The sequence below is a fragment of the Syngnathus scovelli genome, chromosome 1, assembly GCF_024217435.2.
Source record: "Syngnathus scovelli strain Florida chromosome 1, RoL_Ssco_1.2, whole genome shotgun sequence".
Classification (NCBI taxonomy): Eukaryota; Metazoa; Chordata; class Actinopteri; order Syngnathiformes; family Syngnathidae; genus Syngnathus; species Syngnathus scovelli.
The window spans coordinates 27,062,952-27,084,609 of record NC_090847.1 but is presented as its reverse complement, the minus strand read 5'-3'; the positions used below and the strand labels follow the sequence as shown (position 1 = coordinate 27,084,609).

General features: G+C 45.9%; 1 protein-coding gene across 2 annotated transcripts; it reads left to right on the top strand.

The window, feature by feature from the left end:
* The first annotated feature begins 3,672 nt into the window (after positions 1-3,672).
* On the top strand, positions 3,673-19,985 carry LOC125984010 (NACHT and WD repeat domain-containing protein 2). Of its 2 annotated transcripts, none has more exons than XM_049745783.2 (8): positions 3,673-3,847; positions 4,426-4,597; positions 7,791-7,879; positions 10,187-10,303; positions 12,542-12,745; positions 12,921-13,071; positions 13,545-14,134; positions 14,201-19,985. In XM_049745783.2, the coding sequence occupies exons 1-8, from the start codon at positions 3,833-3,835 to the stop codon at positions 18,095-18,097; spliced, it is 5,235 nt and encodes a 1,744-aa protein (XP_049601740.1). In that variant the 5' UTR covers positions 3,673-3,832; the 3' UTR covers positions 18,098-19,985. The 2 variants fall into 2 exon arrangements, with proteins under 2 accessions (XP_049601740.1, XP_049601748.1); XM_049745791.2 differs by lacking the exon at positions 3,673-3,847 and adding an exon at positions 3,866-4,120.
* Positions 19,986-21,658: the final 1,673 nt, after the last annotated feature.

Below are 21,658 nucleotides of genomic sequence, written 5' to 3'. Positions count from 1 at the left end.
GATGGGAAGCCAACCGTGGAGCTTCCAAAAGAATTTCAATCCCGTGACATCTACTTTCCAGAACTCATGGATATCGAGCCAGGAAAAGATCCCAAACTGGTCGTCCACTAAAGCGCCTCACTTTATCAGCAACTCAGAGTTTCCAAGATGGTGGTGGGGTGAGAGAGAGAGAGAGGGGGGGGGGGGTTCACCATCTGCTACTTCTTCACAATTTTCCTGACAGCCAGCTCAGACTTTTGCTTGAAAAACAGAGATTAAACTATCCACGGAGGCTACGATGCTATTCGGCTTCCTGGAGGAACCCTGAAAGTCAGAAGCACCTCAACGGGATGTGCCCTCTGAGCCACATTACATGTTCCTGGGAGACTAAAAACTATGCTGACGCCATGCCAAGGGTTCGAGCGGTGACATGAAAAGTTCAAGCGCATGAAAGGAGCAGCTGTACGAGCATTATGAAGGCACAACTCTATTATTCATCATTTGGCTGAGAGGAGCTTTAGATATCAGGAAGCTAGAACATCTCCACCGCAGGGAATTTTTCATGTATATGTTCACATATGCCACACGTGTATAGAGTCTTTGTTTGGGCTCAGTTAATACGGGTGAGAAGAGACTTTAATCCCTACATACCACAGAGGCTTGGTACAAGATCTTCGTCTGACTCCCGGAAGACTACAAAGGAGATGACATCGGAATGAAGTGGAATCAGCGAGGAGCGAGTGCGGATCAGAGAACGAGTCGTCTCTTTGAGATGTACATTACTGCTGCCATGTGGCTCGGCGGCACAAGATGGAACATTTTGCTGAAGGGAATTCGGAATGGATTAAATTACCAGGGCTGAAGCCAAGTACAGGAGTCTAAGTCAAGTCAAGGTCCTAGTCCAAGTCTAGTTGGAGTCCACAAAGTTCAGAGTCTGAGTGAAGTCCAAATCACAAAGGTCTGAGTCCAAGTCAGTGTACACAAAGGTTTGAGTCCAAGTCAAGTTAGAGTCTCAAAGGTGTGAATCCAGGTCAAGTCCAAGTTAAGTTAGAGTCCACAAAGGTCCGACTCTTAGTGAAGTCTGAATCACAAAGGTCTGAGTCCAAGTCAGGTCAGTGTCCACAAAGGTGGGAGTCCAAGACAAGTCCGAGTCTCAAAGGTGTGAATCCAGGTCAAGTCCGAGTCACAAAGGTCTAAGTTAAGTCAGAGTCCGCAAAGTTTTGAGTCCAAGTCAAGTCAGAGGCCACAAAGGTCTGACTCCAAGTAAAGTCCAAGTCCTAAAAGTCAGAACGAGGAACTGATCTGCAAAGTCCACAAAGGTCTGAGTCCAAGTCAAGTCAGAGGCCACAAAGGTCCGAGTCCAAGTCAAGTCCGAGTCACAAAGGTCAGAACCTAGGAACTGATCTGCAAAACCGTGACTTGACGTGTACGCCTTTTTGCCTTTCAGAGACTCTTCCAGTCTCTGTTGAGTGGCAACTTCACTTATCTAACAACCTGTTTGAAGATTCGCAATGGCAAGGTACTGGTGAGCCATTTTTAGCTGCTGCCAAGGTCGTTGAACCAGGGATCAAACCCCTGTTGTTAAATCTGACATCCAGCAGCTTGTTAGAGGACAAGAACCGAGCTCACCTGTAAAGGCTCCATTAAATTATAGTCTCGTCCTAAAACTTCACCCCAAAGTTGAATATCGCTGACTTTTTGCTTTCCAGGACTGAGCAGCAACTGAAAAGCAGGACTCCACTGCCATCAATCACCCGTCCAACACTTGACCTATCACCGCTGGATGGAGACTCGGATTTCTCGGCCTGACAGTGTCGTGATGCCACAAGATGACAACACAGCCAGTACGCCGCACATGGCGTTGACGTGAGGGTTACGATAGGTGACGAGCCTTGCCCTGTCAACCTGTTTGTTCTTTCTGTCAACTCCTTGGGAAGCAAGACGTCAGCGTTCTCCACACTTCTCGACGTTTCCACCATGTTCGTGAGTGTGTTTCTGCTTTTCTTGTTGAATGTTTAAATCTCAAGATTTTTTTTTTTTTTACAGTCTCACTTCTATACAAGATGGCGGCAGCACGCTCGCTTGCTAGATTTGAATTAGCAATTTTCGTCACGTGGCCCGAATTTAAAGCTTCTAATGACCTTGTTTCGAATGACTGACTTCTGCCACCTGATGGTTCGGAGGGGAATTACATGGCAGTGAGCTGAGACGTGTAACGGGAAAGGCCAGCATGTGGCCATTACTGTCAGACTTCTACTTGGCAACCCGACACTTTAATTTGTGGAGAGAGCGACAAGTGCATTTTTACACGACTGATCACTGTTATACAATGACTCACGAGTGAAATCAAGTAGCGTCAAGTTTCCAGGCAATGAGAACGAAGAGGTGTGTACAGCGGAGCGTTACGCCGCTTCCTCCGCAAATCAATTAGCGGCAAAGGTCACAGCGGGAGCTCAGACAAAAAGTGCTAATTGGGCGGCGATGAAAAGAGCTCCTTGCCGCCCGAAATAGCCACAAAATCATTTTGACGGGCTTCTGTCTGGCCGCAAAGGAGACGGAGGGGAGGTAGAGTTTCAAGTTGTCTGCTTCTCCTCAAGTGCGGTTCCGCCCATCTGATAGCTAGCGATGCCCGCTGGCTTTCATTGCGTTAAAATGTCCCCTGGGTTTTGCCTCGTTATCGGACATGTGAATGTAAACATAGGCGGAGGAAAGATGGATTAATACACCAGTGGTTTTTTTTTTTTTGTGCCTGATCCAGAGCAAAGCAAAAAAAAAATGTGCTCGGCTGTTGCTGTGTGAGAGGACTTTGTATGGCTAAAAAATTATTTGCGTGCCAAAGTACGGACTGAAATTAATGTTTAGGTTTCTTATGTTTCTTTGCGAGTGAATATAATTTCGGAATTGCGTTGTGCTGATGTTGGTAGCAACATTGCGATGGTAAAAATACTGATAACGAAAGCCAAAATTTAGAGAAGGTAAGTTAAGCTAGCCATCATGCCACCACGCGGTCGCTACAAGAGCCTAGCTTAGTTTACCAAGCCTACTACATTAGTGTCAATATATTATTTGGTTAGCTTTTATTTTGTAGCATTTTATATTTCTCTGGGCATGATCAAAATCGTTTGTCATACATTGCCTCAAAATTATCGATATTTCCATCAAGGGTATCAATATTTCATTATCAATCTGCATTTCATACTGGTCAGCGTCAATCAATTTGCTTTTGTCGTATTATGAAATAAATAATATTGTGAACGGTTCCAAATGATGTTTTATTCTGTTATCCAGCATTTATTTATTTATTGTTCCGCATTGACAGCTTCTAGAGTTGCAACATAATACAGGTGGTACCAAGTACCAAATGCTCTGCCCGCCACTGATTTTAAATAGTTGGGTAATCAAATTGAGTGTTCCTATATCAAGTTTGACAACCAAATCAAAGTTTGATCACAACCTATCTTTAGTTTTCAAAGTAAGATAGCAACACTATACTTACAATCACGATCATTAAGATTTCCCTAGCAAATAAATGGATGCTTTTCGTGTACATTAAGTTGAAATACAAAAGCACACTGTTTGTTGCCTGATCTGTCGGCGCAGCCCTCGAGGAGCGCTCCCAGCAAAGCGAAACGAACTTTATTTTGAAAAGCCACCGCACTTCCGCTTTTATTTTGTACGAGCTGACGTTTCTCTCAGCGGCTGCCAGAGCTCCGTCGGCTCGCAGAGGCAGCAGGATGCGGCGGGGTGCAGCCCAGCGAGCGCCGACCGTCTTCCCGTCCCACGACCACCCTGATGGGCGTTTTTGTCGTGCTCTTGTCGCCCTCGACGCTCGGATCTAACCGGAAGCGGCGAAATGAAGCGGATGAATGTGAGCACCAAGACCGTTATTGAGCCTGTCTCCAGCATCACTTGTCGTCCCTGGATGCGACGCCTCGCTGCTTTTAGTTGTCCCTTTTCGGGGGATTTCATGTTGAGTTGAACCGACAACTTTTCCTCCTTTTGTTCCCTCTCTTTTTTTTTTTTCCTACACAAACATTGCCGGATTGAGCAACTCTTGGACAACCGGCGACTTGTCTGCACCTGTTCCCGGCGGAATAAGCACCCACGGTGGTTATTCGGCTTTGCAAGCATCCTCTCTAGGGTGTGCGAAAACGGCCGATGCTTGCCTTGTTCGTCCCTTTCAGTTGTGTGTCGTTCCGCAGCATTTTTTTTTTTTTTTGTGGTCAATGCATGCGTCCATGGATGTGCACACGCGTTACGCATGCACCGTGGCCGTATCTTAATTTCTCATTATCCCACCCATGCCTCATTAAAACGTCTCGTTTGCATGTAATTCTCCCACTGCCATCTCCACGTCAATTTGATTTTTTTTTCTTAAAGTTAGTTCATCGGATTAGCCAGGCATGTCGCGCACTAAAACGCGCGCGCGTGTGTGTTTCTGCGCAGCCACGCTGGAAGTCGCCCCCCATGTGGCCGTCGGGAGTGGGCAGCCGGCAGCCTTGCCCGCGGGAGTCGGCGCTGCGCAGGGCGGCCATCAGCGGCAACGTCCTGGCCCTGCCGCCGCACCACGTTCCCAGCGGCCGCAGCGTGCGTGTCTTCATCTGCGCCAACCCTGACGGTAGCTATCAACCCTTTTGAAACTGGTGACCTCAGCTCGGAGCACTCTAAGCACCTCAACGCAGTGGCTACAAATTCATATCTAGACCTTCTTATCATCATAAGCAGCAATATCAATATTAGATTCTGAAAACTGAAAGTAACCTAGATTGGGTGAAATATCTAACCCAGCACTGGATCCAAAATGGGCTCAGTTGCTGGGTTATTTATTTATATCCAGCACAGTGGGTTCCGGATTTGACCTCGCCCAGCACGTTGGGTAAAAAAATTAATCCAAAAGGGGTATAAACTACACACACTGATGAATTGAAGCAACCAAGAAATGGGTTACCAAGTTATCAGTATCGCTGTGGTTACAAAGAGTACTCATCTTTGGCTTTACGCAATCAGGATTTTGAAGCCGATCACCAATCAGCAAGTTAAAAACAAAATGATAGATGATCAGCGATTTATAATGTCCAACATAGTACAGTATTCACAGCGGACTGGGATCAACCCGGCCCATGAATATGCAAAATATGCCCACTTAAAATGGAGTGGGATCAAAAAACTGTAATTCACCAAAAAACACTGATAATTATTCAATATGTGGAAAATGTCAGGGGTGTGGCTTTCTGCCCAAAAAAAAAAACGTGATTTAAAAATATTGGAGAAAAATATACGACCGTAAATGCTTGAATTATTTCCGAAGCCATCTCAGAACAACCCTGGAGTGAACAAGATAGTATTTGCTATAATGTCTTTTTTGCGGCTGCCATCAATGATGTCATTGATCGATCGTCAAATTATAAGATTACGTCCGATCACCACTTTTGCATCAAACGCAAAATATCTATCGATCCAATCCAGCCGAACACATCTGTGTAAAATCTACAAATTTTCTTCTGAAAAGAAAACGCAATGTTACCAAACCAGACCTGAAATCATTTCCTGAAATCCGATTGGTCCAAAACAAGCAACAACACAAAATAGAAGGTTGCACACCCAAGAGATGAAATCCAATTGAGAACTCACCATTTGCAACATGCGACACAGAGGTCATCAAACGCCGAAAGAGTTCAAACGAGCCTCTTGTTAATATCATGAACAGGGCATTCAATTTCCACATAACGTTTTTAGCACTCAACAGCTGCTAGCACAGATGTTAGCCAGACTGACATTGGCTCCAGCGCTCACTTACAAATACGGTCGTAGGAGCAAAGGGGGGGAGTTCCCCCGTCCGCTTTACTACACATACAGCAAGCGGTGTTCCGATCGCCTCAACTCAACAGGCGAGCGCAGCAGATCGGCTCCAGAGTCGCTATACGGTCGTCAGATAACCTGCAGGGACTCTGGAGACGCAGCAAACATCTGTCTGGCCTTCACGGATGGCCGGTCGGCGCCTCCTCGCTCCGCCTTCGGCATCCTCTCCGGGTCATCTTCTATTGATTTGCTCACTGGCTTTGTGTTTGCATCACTGCAGAGCCTCCACACTGGAGGATAGTGACGGTCTGGACGCTTGGATTTGAAAAGATTGCGCAATATGATTTTAGTAAATTACAATTTATTGGTATTTTGACGTTTGCGAAAAATGTTGATTGTATCGTTAAAGAGCTCAACAAAAAGGCATTTCAATTAATAAAAGTATGGGGCCAAGCACGGACCCTTGAGGCACACCGGATCTGAATGCAATTATTTCTGAATTTGAATTTCCAAGCGCAAATATAATATATCGAAAACTTGATTTGGCTCTAAAAATGTCTTGACCGGTTTAATGAACTGGAGCTGTTGTTACTTTGATTTACGAGTCCCCCATCGAATTAATCGTTTCTCAAGTTGTCCATGTTTTGTCAAGCTGACTAACCTGTCACTTGGCAAAGCTCGTTTTTGTCTCGCATCATCGCCGTGTTTTGAATTTCAAGCGCGCCGTACATCAGGTGACCATAACTCACCCTCAGACAGTTTAATCTGAAAGCTTTCAAACACCCAATGATGAAGATGTTTATGATTCCTCGCAGTGTTGCCGCGATGGAACGAGATGCGCCGATGTCGCCACTTACTGCACATTATCGGCGAGCTTCAATGTGACATTTCGCCGGCCAGCTGCGGGCAGACGCATGTCCGGACCGAGCCCCGAGCTTCGCTAAAGATAGACGAGTGGAAAAATACGTCAGACTAAATTTGCCGGCTTGGCCCCGCTCGTTCTACGAGGGGCGTTCCGTGCAGGTCTCCCTGTCGGCCATGTTTTGTTTGAACTGTCCATCTGCGCCCTCCAGGGAAAGAGACCGGGGCTTGTCTGAATCGATTACGGTAGAGCGTTTGGAGAGGCGGAAAAACAGAGAGGGGAGAAAAGTGGGACACAACAACAATTCAGCCGTTCCGACATGATCGGAGCCTGGTGGCAGCTAGCCTAGCTTAGCATTTTGGCACATTAGCCCACATTTTGCACACAGAGAGCAGGAAAAAACAAAAAAGTGGGACACAATGTCAAATATTGTCTGCGGACATATTTAAGTCACTAGCGGTTACAATCAGGTCACGCTGTATTTAATGTTGTCTGAGAGCTAGCAACATTTCTGCTTATGGATGGATTGCAGTGACTAGCAGCGAATGATCTCGGCTGTTTTCACACCCACAACGGCGCAGACAGCCCCTTATTCAATGCCGACGTAAATAAATGAAAGACTAGCCTTTATTCTTTCGTTACAAAAAAAAAAAAGATTCTACCTTGATCAATATTTTAGTAATCAGCCATAGAGAAGATCATAAATGGGTTAGTTTCACCCTAATTCAATATTTAGGACCGAAAAATACGTTTTTTTGCACAACGACTTGTCTTAGTGATGCCTGAACAGTGCTTTTTTTCAAAATGTGCTTTTGACAGCAAAATCGTATTTACAAAGATCATCAGAGTAACAATTTTACAAAATTCACTAACTATTTCCAGTGCACACGATTTAATAGTCGCAGTATTTAGTAATGGCCGTGTTTGTGTCTACGAAGAGTATACAGTATATTATGTCATCGCTTTTACTTCTGAATTTAAAGCATTGACGGCAATCGATCATCGTCACGATTGTCGTCGTCGGTGTGAAACATTGAATGGTTTGCGCTGGTCACTGAATTACCAACACCCATTTTGACAGCAAATTTACACTGCAGTGGATTTGCGGCGGTCACAAAAATAGAAGCCTCTATCTCCCCTTTGCTTTCAGACACAGAAGCAGAAAGGAACGCGCTGAAAGAGCACGTCTACCCCAAACTACGTGACTTCTGCAGGGAGAATTACGGCATTGAATTCCAGGTTAGTCGCATTTATCGGGATTTGTCAGATTGCACGTGAAGCACTCGGGACCTTAAAGGACCCCCGACGTCGGAGGACAGAAGGCCGGAAGAGATAAGGCGTCTGGCGCGGTGACGTGAGGGCTTTTCCGTGTTGTCGTCGGCCTCCCTCCGCGGTACATCTGCATTGCAAATCGGCATCGACGTGCACGTCGAGATCGCTATCGGAGTTTGTCGGACAAATCCGGGAGAGCCCTCGAGCCAGCGGGAGATTTGGCCTTCAGATAATTCTTGGAAAAGCGAGGAGCGATTTGTTCATCTCGATTTTATGCAGGATTGCAATTCGACTGCATTTAAAGAATTGTCGTTTTTTTTTTTAGAAGCAGCAAATCAGTTTGGCCGCAATTTGTTCACAACTACACCCTCAAACAATTCAACAGTCTGTTTTTCCGCGGGGAAGCGTGGACGGGATTTAACACTCTCGCCCAAGGACGCATGGAAACAGCACGGAAAAGTCACACGTGTCACTCGGCATGACATCGCGAGATGGTCAGAGTTGCGAGCGTGCGTGACGTGGAGGCGCGCCGTGACGGCTGGGGAAGCGAAATGCGCAAAGACACTTTTTGGCTCGACGATGTGCGGCTATGTGCACGTCTGGTGATTCAGCTTGCTGTCATGACGCATGAGCGTGAAATGATTTATGCAGAAAAGCCGCGAGTACTCACAACCCCTCCCCCCTTCCTCACCCGTGTCACGTTGGCGCCTCGGTGGGGACCGGTTTACTAGAGCTGGATTATGAATCATTGTCGCGGCGGGAGTCAAATTGCCGGTCATCTTTTTTCGCTTTGATTTCATATTCACGTGCCACGGCGACAACATGTGCACGCGCACAATCCGCAATTCAGTCTCCTCCCGGCGGCACACACTGACACACATATGCCGGGGCTGATGAAATCCCAGTCTCGTCGCTCCCTCGCCACTTGACTCACTTTTACTCCCGGAAATTCATTGCTTTGTGTGGACGGGGCGGGATGAGGAAGACGAGGCCAAAAGGTAGGCACGGCGATCCGCCTTAGGGGCAAAAGGCTGCGTCCCGGTTGCCATGCAGAGGCGGCAGTAGCGTGGGGGGGCCACGGGGCGCTGGACCCATTTATAACTCCCAAACTAAGCCACTAAGAAGTCCCGGAAATGCATTTTGCCTTCTTCTACTTGATTTATTGGCAAATGGAGGCCTCTCTGCAATTTGTAAAAAACAGTGACTGGATTTCTATCGCAAAAAGGAGCTTATAAGATCTCAAAGTTGGCAATTTTTTTTTTTGCCTGGAATTTTTTTTATACTCGCAGACGGGGATTTCTGCCTCACGGCCGATTTCGTGACCTTTCTTCTCGGGGCTTCACGGGCATTATCCTGATGTTTAACAGTCTAACAATCAATACACTGGGGGGGTGGAAAAAAAAAAGAAAACTTTTTCTACATTTGACCTGCCGGAGGCAAACTCCTTCAAGGGCGTTAAAAAGCCGCTTAGCAGAAGCTGCTTCAGCTCTTACGCAAAGCAAACTGCAGTTGAGGGCAGGAGTGGGAGAGTGCTATCAATCGGAGAGGATTGGCAAATTGGCATGAAGGGAAAAAAAAAAAGAGAGATGGGGGGGTGCCAAATCCTGTCTCACCCTCTCTATTTAAAAAAAAACACTTCAGATAAATTTCTTCTTAGCCTCGTTTATGCTTCCTTGCTTAACTTGGATTGCTGCCTGGCTTCTGAACTGCCCATCCATCCATCCATCCATCCATCCATCCATCCATCCATCCATCCATCCATCCATCCATCCATCCATCCATCCATCCATCCATCCATCCATCCATCCATCCATCCATCCATCCATCCATCCATCCATCCATCCATCCATCCATCCATCCATCCATTCCTCCGTCCCGCAATGAAGAGCAACGATCACGGGGCAAATTTAATCAGCCTATTCTCTCGCCCTCCCTCCCTCGCTCGCACACACACGGACGCTCGCCGAATAGATACGACTATTAATTTAGCTCCTGATTACAACGCGGCCTCGCAGTCACCTGCTAGAACCCGGCGGACACCCGTCATAAACTCGTTCCATTTCCTTCCCCCGGCCGCGGCTCGTCGGCACGCGGCCCATCGCGGGAACTAGATAAGTGACACTGATACGCCGTGACTGATGTGGCAAGCTGTGAGCTTCCTCCAGATCGATCTGTAATCTGCTCGGGGCTGCCGCGGCGTCGGAGACGAGCCCGCTTGGCAATCTATCAATCATCGGCTGATTTATTTATTTATTTTGGGGGGTGGTAACTCAGGTGGTGGACCTCTACTGGGGCGTGGATCCGGAGGAATGGGACAGTCCAGAGCTGCAGCGACTCAGGATGAAGCTCCTGGAGGAATGTCTGAAGACGTCAGCGGGACCGTGCTTCGTGGTGAGTAGCGCGAGCGAAAAAAAAATGACACTTTTCCTAAGACAAACGAGTCGTGCAATTTTAGGGTCTGGGAAAGGGCCAAAGGGGGGCGAGGGTGGGGGGGGGAGAAGGGTAGAGATGACAGGTAGAGTAATGGATGCTGAATTATTCAAATAGAACAGATCTTTTTCTGGAGGTGAGATGGAGAGGTGATGCATTATGGGTAGGACAGTATCCTAGCACTCTTGAGAACATAATCTCCTTCCTCTAAGTGAGTTTTGTTTCTATTTGGAGACTTTAATTGCGTCATGACATTCAATTGCACAATGTCATGAGATGCTCCCAACATGGTGACTTAATTTAAATCGGTTTTTGTGTGTGTGTGTGTGTGTGTGTGTGTGTGTGTGTGTGTGTGTGTGTGTGTGTGTGTGTGTGTATACATTATATATATGTATATGTATATATCTATATCTATATATATATATTATATATTTTATATATATAAATATATATATATATATATATATATATATATATATATATATATATATATATATATATATATATATACGTATATACATTTCCAATCGTCTTTTATTCAAGAGTTGCATAACCGTTGCGCTAACAATTGCCGTACGTTAAACAATCACGGATTTCCCAGCTAACCTCGGCCGTATCGAACAAGTTAATAACCTCATAATTCTCAAAAAGGTCTCCGTGATAAAGACACCTTTGTCATTGTTCGCTTCAAAGCCGCGCCGAATGGCGGCGACACTGCAGGTAATACAAGCCGAGCGCCGTCAGGCTAAATGTCGATTTGAAAAGAAGCGCCGCCGTCTCGACTTTCGCGCTCAAGCCTCGCCGATTACGTTCACGTCGGTAGCCTGTAAGTTCGACACCTTCACCGTGATTGACCCTGAGCATCGTCAAACCGCAGTCGAGATGACCGCAAGCAAAATAGATATAAAAAGTCTACACACCCCTGCTCAAATACCAGCTTTTTGTGTTATAGTTATCTTGAGCTTGTTTTTTTTTTTTATATATCGTAGAAAATCCATTAATATGTAAATCACGTCTTGATTTTCTGTTTGATAAATGAACGATACAGAATCCTGAGAAGGTTCCTCAATTGAAATTACAAAGTGCATGTGAGGCTTTAGTCGTGCTCCATGAGCTGGACATCAAGGCTCCCCTCTCAGGCACGTGACACACCTGGACGAGGTTTTTTTTTGTCTAATCTGTCAATAAAGAAGGTTTCCATGGTGATTGCAAGCGTTGGCATGGTGATGGGAAGCATGACAATGAGGCACAACTGTCTTTTCTTCTTCTTCTCGCTTCTTCAGCCCTCCTAAGGTCTCAAATTCCCCAGTGTAAAAATAAAATGCTCGATAAACGCCTCAAGGACGCGTCTCAGCTTCACCGCTTCCACTTTCTGCTCTTTCTCCCACCTACCAGTGAAAGAAGATCGTAGGGGATAAAGTAACGATTTTTTTTTTTAGCTTTCACCCCCCCCCTATTATGTTAGCATGATGTAAGGCTAATATGATCGCCTTGTCCCGGAAGCTTGAGTGGGCATCAGTCGAAACTCAAGACCGTGTAGCAGATCAATAAAGACTATTTTGCTGATTGATGGGACAAGCCATTGTTTTTTTTTAAACTGCTTTCACCTGAAGCCTCATAAAGAAGATAAAAAAATCCTGCCTGTTTGTCTCATCTTTAGCCTTTTTCGACTCTGGATTAATTCCTTTGAAACGACACGGACGCATGTCAATATCACAGAGGAGGGCTGCGGAAAAAAAATCGAACTTTTGCCGCTGCTATCGCCAAGGCAACCAGTCCGAGACACCATCGCCGACCAGCATAGTTTTCCAGTTCCTTGACTCGGAGTGTCGAGGCTAGAAATGTGGCGCTACACGGGGATGGAAAGATCAACCGGTCGTGTCGTGGAAGGCTTCCTTTCAGGTTGTCCTTGAAGGTGTCGGATGAAGCATGGAGGGGAATCATTTAAACCGATCCCCCACTAAGCTGCCACTCAAAAATATTCCATGACACAAAGAGATTGTGAGGAGATGTTGTGTAATGATGATAAAGACGGAGGTGGTGATTCTGATTAGAATAACTAATGGGCCCACACAAATGTTCCTCACAAAGGAGACCAAGAGCTATCTTTTCTACACATGACCTACATCTGTCATGTTCGGAACCAGACTGACTGTTTGCCTTGCTGACCCTTCTTGCTGTCCTTTTGTCGCCCTTCAGGGTTTAGTCGGAGAGAAGTACGGCAGCATCCGAGTCCCAGGGGAGGTGGAATCGGCAGAGTTTGAGATGATCTTGGATGCCGCGGTGGAGGCCGGGCTGGACACACACATCTTGGACGAGTGGTACTGCAGGGATGAAAACTCTGTGCCACCCGCATACTACCTCAAACCCAAAGCCCAAATGCTTAAGAAGTACCAGAACTTGGTGAGTTGTATCTACGGACGAAGTTCATGAAAGAAATGCTTCTCGTTCGCTGACCACAGAAGACAAACGTGCACTTCATTTAGAATCAATCTTCAGATTCAGAATTCAGCACGTGACGCAAGGCTGAAGGATGAAATCAATCTGTCCTTTCTCCTTTGCCTGCGATCCGACTTAGATGGAGTCCAGCAGCGCAGCCAAAACCAAGAATGACAAGGCCTGGAGGAAAGTGTCGGAGGAGATCAAGCGTATCTTCCGGACTGCGGTTCTGCAGCTTCAAGAAAAGGGGACAATGCCGAGCACTCAGGCCAAAAAATTCCTTTGCTCTGGTTAGTTTCAGGTTTGATTCTTTCCAATTTCGTTTCAAAACGTAGCTTAATCCTAATTATGAATCATTGTTCTCCGTGGAGGCTCATGTGCCGTCTCCGAGAACTTTTCCTTTCCAAAGATGATTTATTTTCATCTAATTAGGAAGCAACTGTGGGAAGAAAACTACACAGGAGACACTGGCAGCATTTCAGTCAGCGGGCTCTTTTGCACTTCATTCACTGATATCATCTTTGGCTCTTCTTAAATGAGGCTCAAGGGATCAATGTAATCGCTGGCGAAAATGGTTACTAAAGCTTTGCAGATTATCTCCTGAAAGAACTCTGTTAGACACGTCGGACGATCTCGGGCGGTATACTTAAGCTGCATCTTAAGCGGTTCGTAACTGGCGGTTTTAGGAAATACTCGTTTTAATTTAGGTTATTCCCATGAGGTATGTCTTCGTGGAATAAGTTTTTTTTTTTTCTCATTTCAGCCTTGGAAGACGAATTAGACTTTGCCCTCGGAAAACAAACTCCCGCCTTTCTCAGGAAATGCGTTTGCTACATTCGCAAGATTTCAAACTTTGACCGCTTCGCAAAACTCCCGGAGATGACCCGCTACATGGACATCGTGATGAGCGGCGACCGCATCATGCGAAACCAGGAAGCGTACGAGCGCTTGCTGAAGGTCCGCGACGAGTTCATACCAACCGTGGTGGCCGCGTCCAACCTCCGCGTTTACTCGTCGGTCACGCACTGCGACATGAAGCTAGGCTACTCCCAGGAAGTGGAGAGTCACTATGTGGAGGGACTATGTAAACAGTTCTACGAGGACATGGTGGATATAATTCAGGCCACGGTCCAGCAGAACTTTGACACGGAGACTGACCCGCTGTATGATGAGATTCTCCAGCACCTGTCCCTGTGTAAAGCCTACGCAGCGCTGCACGAGTACGAGACCGAGTCCTTGGATTACGTCCAGGAGTACCTTTTGCCATCCAAGGGGAGTAGGATGAGTCCGCTAGTTGTGCACGGGGGACCCTGCACGGGAAAGACACTGCTACTTGCTGAAGTTGCCAAACAGGTGAGACGTTTTCAGTGTCATTTGGTGCTAGGGAATGTTAAAATATCTTTCAACGCTGTCTTTCAGGCCTACACGTGGCTGCAGAAAGAGACGGGCCCGGAAACAGACCCCGTGGTTATTGTCCGTTTCATTGGCTCGAGTCAACCCTCCACAGATTTGCGCACCCTTCTTCAGAGCATCTGTGAACAGATTGCAATAAACTACCGCTGCTTGATTCACTTTATGCCTACCAAAATCCAGGAAATGAGGGAGCTCCTCGTCAACCTGCTTGGAGAATCGTCCTTTCACAGGCCCTTGGTCATCATCCTGGATGCCCTGGAGCAGCTGTCCGACGCTGACGAAGCTCGCAAGCTGTGGTGGCTTCCCATACAACTCCCTCGGACAGTCCGCATTGTCGTCTCAACGTTGCCCAATAAACACGGAATCCTGCAGAAGCTCCGACATGTCATCCATGACGAGGACAATTACGTGGAGTTGATACAGAGGGACCGCAAGGTCTGCAGCCAGACGTTAAAGCAACAATTACTCGGGGTAAAAAGAAAGGTCACCTCGGGCCAACAAATCTACGTCAACGAGGCTCTAGCAAAGTGTACGTTGCCGATGTTTGTTAACTTAATCTACAGAGAGGTGGTGCACTGGAGGTCCCACAAAGACGTGGATGAGAAATCCCTGTGCTCTACGGTACACGAAAGCATAGAACAGTTATTCTATTCCGTAGAGAACAAGTTGGGCCAACGATTCGTCTGCCGAGCGTTGGGGTACATCACCATGGCCAAAGCAGGGTTAACTGAGATTGAGCTGGAGGACATTCTTTCCCTGGACAACATAGTCCTTGGAGATGTCATTGTGGTATCGTACCTCAAAAACCCCTTGAGGATTTCTTGCGACTTGGTGGCACGGCTCAAAGAAGAACTGGAAGGTTACCTAGTGGAGCGTCAGGTGCGTAACGTCACCCTGATGGTCTGGGCCAACCGCCATCTGCATCTCATTGCCCAGAAGTTGTACCTGAGCAACGAGGAAGACGTCCATCAAATGCACAGCCTCCTGGCCGAGTACTTCCTGGGGGCGTGGTCAGGGGGCAGGAAGAAGATCTTCACTTACGACAACAATCATTTTACCTCCCAAAATATATCGCACCACAAAAATCCCCACCACCAACAATCCCATGAGAAGACATCATCTGACAAGTACTCATACGACAGACAAACTCCTGAGCAGCCTTGGGTCTTCCAGTGCAACCTTCTGGAGCCGGACATTTTTTTTGTCAACCACAGGAAGATGACAGAGCTGGTGTTCCACCTCACCCGGAGCGGCCGTACGGATGACCTCATGTTTGGTGTCATCATGAACTTTAGCTGGCTGTACACGATGATCAAGATCGGACAGTTTGAGAAGGTTTTAAACGATATCGACTTGGCCTACAGCTACACCCAAGAAAAAGAGTTGAAATTTCTATCCACTACTCTTCGTAGCATCAAAGTGAAGGTATTGAAAAACCCAGCGTCGCTTTCTGCAGAACTGCAGCAGAGGCTTTTGCCAGTTGTCACCTCCCTGCCCAAACTCAGGCATCTCCTTCTGGAGTGCGACAAGGACGGTCCCAAGTACTGCTCGATTGTGCCTCTTCACTCCTCAATGGACGTCACTTACAGTCCAGAGAGGCTACCTTTGAGCTCAAGTTACATGCATATTGTCGAGATCTTGCCCACTCTAGCCCCCAACATAGTCCTTGTGGCCCTTGAAGATGGGTCTGTAAGCACATGGGACGTTGAGAGCAGGCAACTTCTACGGCAGATCGACACAGCCAGATCTGTGGTGCTCGGAATCAGGTTAACCACCGACGAGAAGTATTTAGTCGTGGCCACGACTAAAAACACACTCCTTATCTACGATAATCACAAATCCTGCCTTTTATCAGAAGTTGAAATCAAGGGGTCGAAACATGGCGGCATCGCCGGCGGGGTGGCCTTTATCAACGGCTTTACTTTGTCAACTCACCACGCTTTAGCTTGGCTCGAGGCTAGTAAAGACGTCAACGTCATTGACTTACTTTACGGCTGGCCTCTTTATCAGTTCCATTGCTGGTACGAGGTGACTTGTGTCCAGTGCTCACCGGATGGAATGTATGCCTTCTGCGGACAGTACCTCAACACCGCATCCATCTTCCATCTGGGGAACGGGGACAAGTTAGCCACCGTTACCTCGGAGTTTTCCGGCGGGTTCGTTAAGTCCATTCTCGTCCTCGACACAATCAACCAAATGGTGATGATTGACAATGAGGGGAGTCTGTCGGTATGGAACACCAAAGAAATCACCAACCCACGTCTGATGGAGGATTACGACTGCAGGGGAGATGATAGCGAAGTGGTGAGCATTGAGCTTTCGGAAGACCAGCGCTCAATTCTGCTTTGCAAGGCCACAAGTATTGAGGTGCTCGATACCAAGGTATGGAAAATGGTGGAGAAGTTCAAAGCGAAACGGAGCGAGCGCTTTGTCGCTGCAGTTCTTTCCAAGAACGGACAAAGTATCGTGGCTTCAATGGAGAACACCTCTTCCATTTTTGTGTGGAGGAGGGACAGCGGGCAATGCATGGCGAGCCTGATCGAGATATCGGGGGCCATCGTTAAACTCATCAAATCGGTCCACCATAACTTGCTGCTTTCTGTTGCCAGCAGTGGAGTGCTGTCGGTCTGGGACATTGACATCATCACCGCAATGTCCAATATCGACAAAACAGGCAAGAAGATCCAGACATTGCAGTTGTCCGGCAGAGAGGATTACGTGTTTACCATGGATGGCTCGGAAGCGGTCCACAAGTGGAACTTCAGTACTGGATTCATAGAAACGGTCTTCAAGCACGAGGGCATCGTTGAGAACTGCGTGCTCACCTCCTCAGGGGATCTAATGGTGACTTCAGATGACAAGTGCAGTCAGTACATCTGGCAAACCAACACCGGGGAGAACATTTTTCGGATCAATGGGCAGAGAATATCCCAGCTGCTAATCACCCACAACGACCAGTTTGTTGTGTCACTCTGTGAACAAAACGCTTCGAGAGTTTGGAGACTAGCTACAGGTCATAAAGTGTGCAACATCTTGGTCACTCTCCAGAATGCTCTGATCACCACAGCCAACACGTTCTTGGTGGGCACGTCCAAAAACAAGCTGCTAGCCGTTAGCTTGTGGTCGGGCAGCGTCTCCAAGAAGTTCGTGTGCGACGACGGCATCACCATCGTCAACTTCAAACTCATTCCCGACTGCCCCGACTGCGTCGTGTTCATCACCTCCACGGAGACGGTCTTCATCTGGAGCGTGGCGGACGAGGCCGTTTGCAGGCGTGTCCAGTTACCCGCCAACTTTCTAAAAAATCTAGAGGACTTCCAGATCTCGCCCAACGGCAAACAAGGAATCGTGTCCAAAGGTGATGAGAATATTAACGTGCTGGACCTACACAGCGGGAAGCTGAGGCTCGTCCACGCCGCCGGTATCATCTGGCGTCAGAAGTTATCACGAGACGGCCGTTACCTCGTCTACGTCTGCTTCCGTAACTGCGACGAGGACGACGACGCCGGCGTGGTGTCCAACCTGATTGTGATGCGACTTGCCGACGGAAAGAGTATCGGCACGTGCTCCTTATACAAGACCCCCACGTTCCTTTCACTCTCTCAGAGAGCCCTGAACATCATCATTGGCTTTGAGGACGGCAGCATCGGCACATATACCGTGGTGGACCGTGTAGACGCCGCCCTTAAGATCAAGATAGCCACATCCAACAGCCGGCAGATCGTCAACAACGCTTCGCAGAAGGTCCGTCCGAAATGTGGCAATCATTCCTTTAAGACCGTCGCCGATTGCATTTGGAGGGAGTCGACGGAGGTTTTCTCCAGGGACAGCCCCATCAACGTGTCTGACTCCGGTGAAGGTGAGTCTACTACGCCTACAAAAAAGACGGAGCTGCTGCAGTGAAAAAGAAGAGAAGACGTGTGACGGGGGTTTACAATCTCTGGAGGGTTGTCGATGACTCTTGTTTACAGCCACGTGATTCCGCTGCAAATGTCAGGCGTCTGACTATCTTACCCCATCTCGTACCGTTTTAATTTATTTTACATTCAGACGCTGGGAATAAAATAAGAAGGAAACAAATCGTATGAGATGCGGGTTTGCCATGATGTGTCCTTTTAGCATTTGAAGAACAAATGATTTCAATGTTTTTCGTGACAGAGCACCGTTAAAGTCATTCCGGTTATTTTTGCCACTTTTATCGTCCAATTTATGTTCCGCGAAAAGAAACCATTTTGATTTTCCTTTCTATCAGACGGTATGTACGAAAAAAAAAAAACTCGTCTCCTTTTTTTTTGGCTGCTGCAATTTGTGCAACTCTTTAAAATGTTCAGTTGTGCTTAATGCAATCAAAGTGAGTGCCTGGAATTTCTAAATGTCTTTACGTGCAGATTACAAGATTTACGAAAAAAATGCAGGGAATTTGTAAACACTACAGTATATACACACACACACACAAAAAAAACAAACCAACAACGGGAAGCCGTGGGTTGCGTTACTCTTTGAAACAACAGCGAAAGAAACTTGGCGGGATGTTGACGAACGAGCAACGAGGAACGCCGCCACGAAGGAGCATTCAGTGTAGCATAGCACCATACAAAGTCACGCCTTAATCAGTCTACTTGCTTTGAGTCTCGTGAAGTTCAAGCGTGGGAATCGAAAAAGGACATCGATTAAACAATTTTGGCCCCGTCTGTGCATATGTATTTACCGTAGCGGTTTAGACACAAGGTGGAAGCACTTTATCAATGGTTTGTGAGAAATACATAGATTTATTGTGGGTTTTTTTTTTTTAGGTGGTCTAGCATTGTGCGTTGACACAATTTGTAAACAGGATTTGCCTACAGGATGATGAAACGATTATTTCACATGTGCTAGATGCTCTAAGTGTTTGTAGTAGTTGTAGAAGAACAATTATGATATCGAATTGCACCGTGTACTTCCAATAAGGCCAATGTTGATATGAAAAAAAAAAAATGCACAACTGCAGTTTTTTGGGGTTTTTTTTGGGAGCTCACCAAATGCACACTGGGTGACAACAAAATTTGTGGCCCAGGTTGGAGGATGTGTTGACATGTGACAAGTACGAAGCAAAGCCACACACTCTCCTCACCATGATAGACTTCTCTAAGGGCTATTCTAGTGCATTTACTCATTTTCAACCGTTAAGATGATGGCCCTTGGATACTCTCAAACAAGGTAGCAAGATCAGCTTTAAAATAATTCCCCTCAAGCGTTTCTGAAAAATAAAAAAATAAAAAAAATACTCTAATATGTGATTGCCAAAGTCCCAATGGTAGTTTGACTCATTTTATTTAATGGGGCTTGTAATGTAATTATATTGTTGCCAAATTGTTTTCAGTGTTGGACTGTGAATTTTATTTATAATTAAGAAAGTTGCTGTTTAAAAAAAAAAAAAAGGAAAAAAAACTTTAAAGAGTCCTGCCCGAATATATTGGAATGCCAATTTAAGCGTATATTTGAATGTGGCCATATGGAAGCCCGTAAATGGTTTTAACTGTATGTTAAAGTAACTTGAATGACTTTTAATAAGTTCTATGTTTGCAACTCATAGTTGACATACTGGTGATGAATGTTTCTATGGTATTATTTGTATCGTCAGGATTGATGACCTATTTAGAGATTTATATTTTCATAAATGTTGTACTTTGTTACAGAGTTGTTCACGAGCAGAAAAGAAACTTATGTCCGAAGCAATATGAAACTTAGTGTGTATGCATTGTTTGTATGGAGCATTTTACGGAAATAAAAACGGTTCACTTTTTTGCCTCCACGTGGTTTGGATCTTTAATTAACACCGTTGACATGTGTCAGTAACTTCGACCACACACACACACATACACTTCATTGCATATTACACAGATGCTAACGTATCTGAAAGGCCAGTAATTGCTCGTCTCCGCTTGACGACAGACGCTGGGCAAGCGTGGTGAATACATCGCCAACTGAGATTGTCATTGAAATTAGGCGATGCGTGCGGTTTGCACCTGTGCAGGACTCGCCAACGAATTCACAATGATTAGCCAATGAAATGCCTGGGGCTTTGAGCTGCTGTTTTAATTTCCCTGCGGTGTCACTCTAAGCCAATCTATCCGTGTGGATCCTGTCTCCACGGCAACATGGTGTCCACAGGCTTGGCCACGCCCGTTTGCATGATGGTGAGATCACGTCTGTTGGGGGTGCCTGCCTGTCCTCACGACACAGCATCACACAGCCGTGCAAGCGTCCTTGTTTGCCCAGCGTCAGGTCACGCTTTGTTTCCTACACCGAGTACAGTGCGAAAATGCCTCTTTATCTGATCCGACCCAAAATAACCTGGTCATTGTCAGATGTGTTTACCCTGTGAGCCAGATCCTGGGTTTTTCCATTCGGAAGCAACAGGGAAGCCTCTGACTCACCCGGTTTCACTCCCTCCCTCCCACCTGGACCCTCTGGCTGCTACAGATAAAGCAGTCAAGAATACCTTACCTGGCTAAATATATCAACAAAAGCGGAATCAGAAAATATGCATAATGTCCACAATTACGTCAGCATAAAAAGTCTATGGGAGTAAGACCGATAGCAACAAGCATATCATGACAAAATCAATATGAAAGGTATTGGAAATAAGAATCTCGCAAGGTCTATTTTTCACAGCATACAAATTTGTCTCCACAAATCACTATCATTACAATCATTACATGGATCAGGCATTGTCACCTACTTTCTGGCATCTGTAACATAAATATTTTTATTCTTTGGCTTTCGACGAACTATTAATTTGTCTTTTAATTTACTGTTTTCAATGTTTTAGTGGTTGTCCCATTATTCAATTTGATGCACTTTACAGCTTTTGTAAAATACACTCTAGTTGTATTGCATTGTTTTGTAAATAAGAAAACCGGCTACAACAGTTTGATTTGCTTTGAAGCAACACATTCAGTCTTTTTGGAAAACAAAATATTTAAAAAAAAAAAGGTAAAACGACTTACCACTGTAAGATGATGATCCTCATCCCTGCATTGGATTTGTCTTGCGTCATTGACCAAAAAGACATGTTTACTTGTTTCACCAGCCAAAATACACAACATAAAATTACTGGGCGTGTTTTCACATAGATAACTAACAGGATGATTTTCATAATCGGGAACTTGATAATAACTCACCGAATCTTTTGTCAAAACTTGAGAAGAAACAAATCTTCCATCCTGCGTTGATTTCAATTTAACGTGCTCACTTCCGGTAATAAAGTTAGGCCACGCTGATTGGCTGCCACACGCGTACCGTTTTAAAGATACAGTACACAAATAATCGCATAAGCAAAGGTGAATTGTAAGCAATTGTTTTAACTATTTACAATTGTTTTGGTGATATTTATTATTTTGTGATACTTATTGAGTTGTTTTTATAGATAATGACTAGTAGTAAATAAAGTTGAAAGGTCAAATGACTCACTTAACTCCCGTT